This window comes from Epinephelus moara, chromosome 18 (genome assembly GCF_006386435.1).
Source record: "Epinephelus moara isolate mb chromosome 18, YSFRI_EMoa_1.0, whole genome shotgun sequence".
Classification (NCBI taxonomy): Eukaryota; Metazoa; Chordata; class Actinopteri; order Perciformes; family Serranidae; genus Epinephelus; species Epinephelus moara.
In genome coordinates, this window is record NC_065523.1 from 3,422,397 (window position 1) to 3,431,481 (window position 9,085).

Sequence of the window (9,085 nt, forward strand, 5' to 3'; positions counted from 1 at the left end):
TTCTGGGGCAGCCCCGAGGTCTCCTCCTGGTTGGACATGCCCGAAACACCTCCCAAGGGAGGCGTCCGGAAGGCATCCTTACCAGATGCCCGAACCACCTCAACTGGCTCCTCTCGATGTGGAGGAGCAGCGGCTCTACTCCGAGTCCCTCCCGGATGTCCGAGCTCCTCACCCTATCCCTAAGGCTGAGCCGAGCCACCCTGCGGAGGAAACTCATTTCAGCTGCTTGTATTCGCGATCTCGTTCTTTCGGTCACTACCCAGAGCTCGTGACCATAGGTGAGGGTTGGAACGTAGATCGACCGGTAAATTGAGAGCTTCGTTTTTTGTGAACAAGATCCCGAGGAACTACACGGTGCCAGACTCCCGAGGCCTCTTTGACGGCCACGTCTGGCCCATGTATTTGAAAAAATGAGGCGTCTTGTCACATATAATAAAACAAGTGTTTGGCAGGGAAAAAAAATAAGGAGGGATGGCAGTATGCTTTAAAATTCTTGAACAAATCTCTACCTAAAATAATATAACTCATTCTACTATATTTAGCTAGACAAAATAAGTTAGCCTTTGCAGACCTACTAACTCCTATAATTTCCTGCACACCCTCCCTGATAAAACCTTTTTTCAGTTGTTGGGAGCAGGAATGGTGTTTCTTTACATTTCTAATGGGAGTTGATAGCATGCCTTTGGAGTAAAGCAAAGAAACAAGGCAGCGTTTTAGATGTGGTCTGTGATGTAATAGGTCAACCGGAAGAAGTTCTAGAACCAACACGATTAAAGGGTGGCATATCACCACCTATTGTAGTGGAGTCAGACATACTCAGTAAATCGATTCCCCTCCTGTGCTTGTATTGGTCTTGTGGATCAATTTGCTGCCCTCGAACCAAAAAAATGGTCTGTGGTGTTGGTCAAAATTCAGGAAAACTTGCTTCCAATAAAACCAAAGAAAGTTCAGAGCACTCTGACGAAAAACCAGGAGGCTGATCAGAAGCCCAATGCAAGAAGGTTTATTTATTCAGAGATGACATCGTATCTGAGTTGGTGGTCCAGACCAAGAACTGAACTCAAAAGGCCTGGGCACTGACCTTAATACTCTGTCTCTCTCTCTCTCTCTTTCTCAGTTTCTCAAGTTTTTAACCAATCATAAGTGTAGAACTACTCTTATTTTTTCTAATTCATATTAGTCACAACATCACTTTTACGTCACTTGACCCCTGACAGACCCCTGGAAACCCCCCTCAAACCAGTTAAAACTGGTTGGGCGGGTTGTTTTTCTCAAAAGTGTCAACTTCAGCAGTTTTCGTCTTCCCTTATCTTAACCCCTCCCTTCATGTATCTCCAGGTCTGAGTTGGTATGTATGTTGCTGGTGCTTGGACTGTCCTCGGGGTGAGGTGTGTTTCCCAGGCCGTATATGTACTACGGTGTCTATTAGCCTGCCAGTGGGCCCTAGTCTCTCTATGCTTGAAGCTGCCCCTCCTTCTCCTGGCTTGCTTTTACTATAGGGGCTTCATTCTACTATTATATTTGGATCTTGCTTGGCTTTTTCTTTTATATTCACACAGTAATAACATGATGATGATGCAGTAGTAACGTATTGATGACACAGTGGTAATATACTGATTATATATTGATAATATATTGCTAATACAACTCAACACACAGTAATTATGCCTAGATTAGCAATTCTTGGCTAATCTTTGGCTAAATGATTCACATGGTTACATACAATGACAGATCACCAACACGTATAATACACATTTATAGACTTGGATGAATTAGCTTTGACATAACATGACATGCTGAAAGCAAAAAACTGATTGTATGTGTAAATATGTACTTATACCAATACCATCTGCTTCTCTTCATCACAGCCATATAGAAATGATGGGTGCTTCCTGAATTTATCGTCACATGACAACAAATGTGCATAGTTGCCTAGGAAGAGGGGGTGGGTCATCATACCCCACTCTCCTCCCCTTATTTTAAGTATCATTTTGATGTATTTATCAATTAGCAGAAATGTAGCACAATATGGAAGTAAAAGCAGTGCTGCTTATTTAAAAGTGAAAAAAGTTAATTGTATACATAGTTGTGATCTCAATATTTATCAAAAATAATCATAATTATCATTTTGGTCATAATTGTGCAGTCCTACTACTGCCTCAACCACTCCACTGTATGTACCACTTTGTCTTATACGAGAGATTTAATGAGTTGCTTGCAACTTGGAAAGATTAGGTATACAACACAATACAAAAAAACCCCCATCATATTATTATTTGGGATCCATTTATTTCCCTCCCTCAGCATTGGTAAGCTCACTCCTTTACCATAGCCCCTTGCACAAAAACAACACCTGCTAATATCTGGCTTTTTAATGTAATGGGAAAGGTTACAGTCGACATTCACACCCGAGTCAAATTACTCTGTAGTAGTCACAGGTATTTATTGGCTCCGGCTCCAATCGACATTGATGGAAACACAACATCTTGGTGAATGCGATAATTTTAGTCCTTTTACCTGTGAGATGCAATGATACACCACATAAAAAAAAACACCTGCCTCTGCCTAAGCAGCACTCAAACACTGTAATCACTGTAATGCTTTCCCAGGCCTCCATGCTGCCTTCTACTGTTTACTTATCTGTTTTCCAGCCTGTCTGTGCATCAAACATGACACACCAGAAAAAAAAAAACACAGAAAGGCATATTCATCTGCTCTACTGGCTCATGAAAGGAATCTATCACAAATTTTTAGCGGGTTTTCTCGGATTTAAAAAAAACAACACATATATGCTTTCATTTTGGTGGAAATGGGTATTACAGTTGCTGCTGCAACTGCAATTAGTCTTGCAGTAGAGGTGTAATTATCAATTAGCGCCATGTCCCTGTTGCTGTGGTTGTAAGTGTGGATCATTCTGCAGATGATACGGTAGAGGAGTTAGTGTTGCCTGACAGTGCACAAGATTACATGTAGGGTAAGTGTAGATGTTATGAACACATATAGACTGTTTGCCATTAACTGGAAGTTTTGGTTGTATATGAAAGCGTAAGATAACTCCCTACACAGAGGCATGCCTCGCTGTAGTCCCACAGCCCCATCTGTCTGATCTAAAGTGCTCTAACCCTTGGCCTTTGACCCCTCCTAGAGGCAAAGCCTTTCTTTGCTTATTGAGGACCACTCTTTTCATTCTCTTGGCCTCTTTTCCTTCTTCCCGTCTTTCTCGTCAATCCTTTGTTCTGCTGGAGGCTTGAGCTGAGCATGGATTTAATACCTTCACAGCTGAGGGAACCTCAACAGCTCCAGTTTTTATGTTGGACATTTTCAAGCTTTATTGGCAAAGTGTTTCGATCTTTGCATATCAACAGTAAGCCATGGAGGAGGATGTTGCATTTCTTTCTTGTTGAGTGGTGCAATTTTGATAATGACTCACTTCTGCTCCACTCTTTGTCATTTTCAGGTATATGTACCATTAGAACATGGAGTCCATTAGAGCACAACCTGCTCAGGTTGACACAGGGTGGACAGGCCACTACCATGTAGATAAAAATCAAAGATGTTTCAAATGAAAACACATGAGTGAATGACCATGTAAGAAAATGCGAAGCATGTTGTTCTGTTGTCCATATTTCCACCCATCCAGCTTCTTTGCCCACCCATTCCTAACCTGTTGCCATGGTTTCAGCCAATGGGATAGGCAGTGGGTTGGCAGGCGGCAACGGTAGGGGTCAAACAAGTTCACTGTTGGGGGCTTGATGGGGGTTGGGATGTATGTGTGGGTGTGATGGAGGGATGCTGGGGCATTGGAGAGGATAATGGGGAGTTGATGTGGTTGAGAAGGTGGGACTTAGCATGTGTGTGTCCGCAAGTTTTGATGTACACAGTAGAAGTATGTGGAGAACAGGTGTGTTTTAGGCAGGCAGGGGGATGGAGTAAGTGATTATAGCTAAGCTTTGATCAAGGATCAAAGGACTTTTCAATTTTTAATTTTTAATTTTTTTTTTTTTTTTTGGTGGGGGATGTCAGGTATTTCAGATGCACAAAAGACTATTCATTTGTGCTGGAGCCTCCTGGGGGTTTGGGTGGGGTTTGGTATGGGAGATGGAGATGGGGGTTGGTTGTTGTTGGGAATTAGGGCTATTGATGCTCAGTTGGGTGGGGTGTGGGATTGGATTAAGAGTGGTAAAGATGGAAGGCTGCACTCTTTCACATTTCAATATAGCAGCTTCAGTAAGAAGGACTAGGGTCAAAGGTGCAGCTCTAATGCAACAGATGGAAAACTGTCCTGTGTAGGGATGGGCTCAGGATTTGTAACAGTCTGAATCCTGAGCATCATTTAGTTTCAACTCTGTTCCAATCACCGAGACACATATTCCTAGGTCTGATCTTTTGTGGGACTGAGCCATGTTACAAATTAAAATATTGTTTCCTTTACATGCACTATTTTCAGTACGACAACTTAGTTTTGTACGTCAGAGATAGAGCAGTTCAGAATGTTTTTTCCCTCCACAACAACTTATCAGAAGGGGACCAATAAAGACATACCACAACTGATTAAATCCTCCTGCCACTGAACAATACGTACATGGGAGTTCTCAAGATTACAAGAATCAAACCCCAAGGAGATAACAGAATGACAAAGGCCTGCTTTGTGTTCCTAAAGTATTGAATGCTAAATGGAAGGAGGGTCAATATTGAGGACGCCCATAAGCAACTGTGAAGCGATGAAGGACAAGACATAGCCAAGAAAACATACACACATACATGATTACAGTGGTTACAGCAAGCAAGCAGAACCCCAAACCTGGTTAGCTGACATTGATGCCTTGTGATGAAATATGTGTTGGCTGGAAATCCTGATCACTGAAGGGTTGCACTCATTTCAAGTCAATCTAGATGCCAATCTAGGTGCAATGTGTAAAGTGTCCTGTTTTTGCCCACAATGTCTACTCTCAATAAGAACTGTTTTTATTGCAGTCCCTTTGTCCTTAGACAAACTAGAAAGGAGCATCTGCTTTCAGATGAATAAAAAAAGGCTGAAGTGCCCACTTTCAACTGACACCCGCAGCTCACACAGGACACACTGTACAGATAGAGGAAGTATGATGTGCCACTCTGGGAAGAAAGTGTCTTTTAATTGCTGCTTTTCTGGAGCATTAATGATGAATGCATCATTTGCGTCATTTTCAGTTCAATTTAATTTTATTTTATTTATAAAGCTCAATATCACAAATCACAATTTGCCTCACAGGGCTTTACAGCATTCAACATCCCTCCGTCCTTAGGCCCTCACAGCAGATAAGGAAAAACTCCCCCAAAAAACCCTTTAATGGGGAAAAAATGGTAGAAACCTCAGGAAGAGCAACTGAGGAGGGATCCCTCTTCCAGGACGGACAGACGTGCAATAGATGTCGTACAGAACAGATCAACATAATAAATTTACAATAATCCATATGACAAAATTATACAATAAGAGAGGGAGAGTTAGAGAGAGACTAAGACAGACAGAGACAGAGAGTATAATAATACTAGTAATACTAGTATTTTGGTAGCATATATATATATATATATATATATATATATATATATATATATATATATACATGTATATGTATATATATATATGTATATATACATATATATATTATCCAGATGTAGCTGCAATTGGAGGGAACCTGCGAGACAGTGGAGCACAAAGACACTGGAGAAGAAGCCAAGTAAGTGACATGCATAGGACGTGAATGTTAGCAAGTGAAGACAAACCAACTTTTCAGAATCTGACTGGGGGAAGGAGAGAAGAGGCTCAGTGTGCCATAGGAGGACCCTGGCAGACTAGGCCTATATCAGCCTAACTAGGGGCCAGACCAAGTCTAGCCTCAGTCCTTACTATACTGTAATCTTTATGAAAAAGGAAAGTCTTAAGTCTATTTTTAAATGTGGAGACTGTGCCTGCCTCCTGGACCGCAACAGGAAGATGATTCCACAGGAGAGGAGCCTGATAGCTGAAGGCTCTAGCTCCTGATCTACTTTTGGAGACTTTAGGGACCACGAGTAACCCTGCATTCTCAGAGCGCAGTGTTCTGGTGGGATAATATGGCACTATGAGCTCTCTAAGATATGATGGAGCTTGACCATTTAGAGCTTTATAAGTTAAGAGTAGGATTTTAAATTCAATTCTGGATTTTACAGGGAGCCAGTGCAGAGAAGCTAAAACAGGAGAAATATGATCTCGTTTCTTAATTCCTGTCAGTACATGTGTCACAACATTCTGGATCAGCTATAGAGTTTTTAAAAAGTTGTTAGAACAACCTGAAAATAGGGAATAACAATATTCCAGCCTTGAGGTAACAAATGCATGGACCAATTTTTCTGCATCTTTTTGAGACAGGATAAAACACAAATCTTGGGCAAATATTACTCCAAGGTTTCTTACAGTTGTGCTAGAGGCCAGAGCAATGTCATACAGAGAAACTACTGTATATCTTCAGATAGAGTTTCTGAGGTATTTGGGGCGAAGAACAATAACTTCAGTTTTGTCTGAATGTGAATTTCCTGACTGACAGAGAAAAGTTACACCAAAAATAAACATTTCAGTTCCCCCCCTTTAATGATGTCAACAAAAAAAAAAACAAGTTTGACACACAACCTGGATGTGTATGATGCAACAGTTGAAGATGACCAGGTCAAATGTGGTTGGACTTCTATTCAGTTCCCTGTGTTTAGAAAGCTCTCCAGTTGAACCAGTCACAGCTGATGGACGGAGTGTTACTACACCATTTTGATTTAGTGTTCTTATCAAACAAACTGTCCTCTCAAGACACCTGTTTGTCTCTCGCCTATTTTTCCTCTCACTTACTCTCATCCCCGACCATGCAAGCTCAGTACTTCTCTTGTGTACTGAGCTGATATGCTGTTTTTCTTGATTCCTTACATCACAAGCCTTATTTTTATCTCAGAGACCTAAAGTTGGAGATACTTCTCTTTCTATTTGCAGATGCTTTAACTCACTAATATGGTCTCTTTCTTTTTCTCTCAACAGGACCAGGAAACTGCAGATAAGAAATATTCCACCTCACCTGCAGTGGGAGGTTAGTTCGTATTTCATGTTTCCTGTAATATTTTTCTTGCTGGGATCATTAATAGTCTGTAACTGGGACTTCACACTGCCTGGCACCACATCACATTCCCACCACCACAACATCTCCTCTTTACATTTGGTGAAATTAGTGTTTTTTGCTGTTTGGGTATAGGATTCAAAATCAAGTCCTCAGGCTGGCATGTGTGTCTTATTATTGGCCAGTCAGCAAAGCTCAGCAAAACAAGCTAAACCTTGACAAGGACATTTGAACCCCTCTTCCATACCTAGCCAGTCAAAAACATAGCAAGGCAGGTTTCTGCTTTAGCTCTTATTCTTTGGATATCACATAGCTGCCAACTCTCGTGAGAGTCACGCAATTGGATGGTTTCACACGGTCTCACCCCACACCTCCAATTTCTCACGCCAAAAAGATTGTCGTTCCACTCCTTTACGGTGTGGCGCCACCTTACATAACTAGGCTACTACTACCTCAAATGATGCCCTTCTGGTAGTAAGAAGAGGAATAAGAAATGGTTCAACTCTTGCATTTCTCACCTCCAGGTATGTTGGCATGTGTGTTGTGAAGTAGTTAGGCTTTTAATCTTTACATTTAGGGGTGATGGTAGCGTAGTGGATAGTGCTGGCACTCCATATAGCCTTCAGAGGTGATGCCTCGCTTGTTTTACTCCCTGTCTTGTTTGTATATTCTTTGGTCAGAATAAAGATTTGAAAAAAAAAAAAAAAAAGGTGATGCCTCGCTGCCGTGGTCATGGGTTCAACTCTGACTTGCAACCATTTATTGCACGTCATTCCCTCACTCTGTCCTATCCATTAAAGGTGAAAAAGCCCCAAAGAATAATCTTAAACCTTACATTTAGTTTCTTATATGTGTTGTGAGAGCATGTCAAGGCATTTGGAGAGCTTTGTAAATGTCAAAAATGCTAAATTACTACTTTAAATTAGTACTTTATGTTAGCAGCTAAATTGAAATAGTAGCCTATTGCTGCAGCAGCCATCCTTTCAAGCAGCTGGGCAGAGCAAGCAGTAGATAGGCGAAAAATTTCGCTGTCATAAATTTTGGGCGCTAACTGAACGTATGCTCATTGATGGACATATTTAGCAGAACTGAGCAATTGTTTGTTTATGTGATTAAAATTATGTGATTGGAATTGCACTTATGAGTTCATTTGGTAGTCACCACACTAAAATGATGTAAAACAAGGCAAATTAGAAACACGATTCATGACAAATGCAAGAGACAAATTTACATTAATATCGACACAGCATTTATTTTTAATATAAATTTATGTCCGTGTAATAGGCCACATTATGTTTAATGAAGGTTTTGTGGTTACCTGTTGTATTTGGGAAAGAAAAGAAAATTGAAGTATTAAAACACAATTTTCTGTGATATTAACAGGTATTATTGTGTAGGCCTAAACGACAAAATTGTTGCCAGCCCCACTGAATCTCACTCCAAGGCCTTTTGAAAAGTTGGCAAGCCCTGGATATCATACGAACAGTTGAATAAGGATATGTTGCAAATGTAGTGCTGTTATCTCCACCGTTGAAACAGCCGATCTCCAGCCAGGCTGTGCAATGTGTTTCTAAAGCCCCTTTCTCACTGCATTATAAAAACCTAACACCCACTACATCTGGGTTTTATATTTAATGGGAAAAGTTAATATCGGCATTCACATGCAGGTCAAATGACTCCAGTGGCGTGCACAGACTTTTTGAAGGGCAGGGGTGAAAAGAAAAAAAAGGGCACATACAGCGCTGAAGAGGGCACTAAGTTTCGCGTGTTTTCGAGGGCACTTTAGACATGTTTATATGTTATACAAATGGCACATTATATAGCCTTAAAACAGACTAACTAGACAGACTACTCAAGTTAGTTTGTAGTTAGGATCAGCATCCATGAGAACTGTGTAGATTCAACGTTGGACTGTGAAGAACACACAGAGACATGGATGTATGAAGGAAATAAATCCCTGGGGGGGTCTGGGG

At 41.0% G+C, this 9,085-nt stretch overlaps 1 protein-coding gene across 2 annotated transcripts in view; it reads left to right on the plus strand.

Moving 5' to 3' along the window:
• The window catches only part of igf2bp1 (insulin-like growth factor 2 mRNA binding protein 1), a 98,406-nt gene that overhangs the window by 48,812 nt on the left and 40,509 nt on the right, over positions 1 to 9,085 (plus strand). For both annotated transcript variants that reach the window (XM_050070250.1, XM_050070249.1), the window contains exon 3: positions 7,037 to 7,085. In XM_050070250.1, the coding sequence (XP_049926207.1) occupies positions 7,037 to 7,085 (49 nt within the window). The remainder of the gene's footprint in view (positions 1 to 7,036; positions 7,086 to 9,085) is intronic.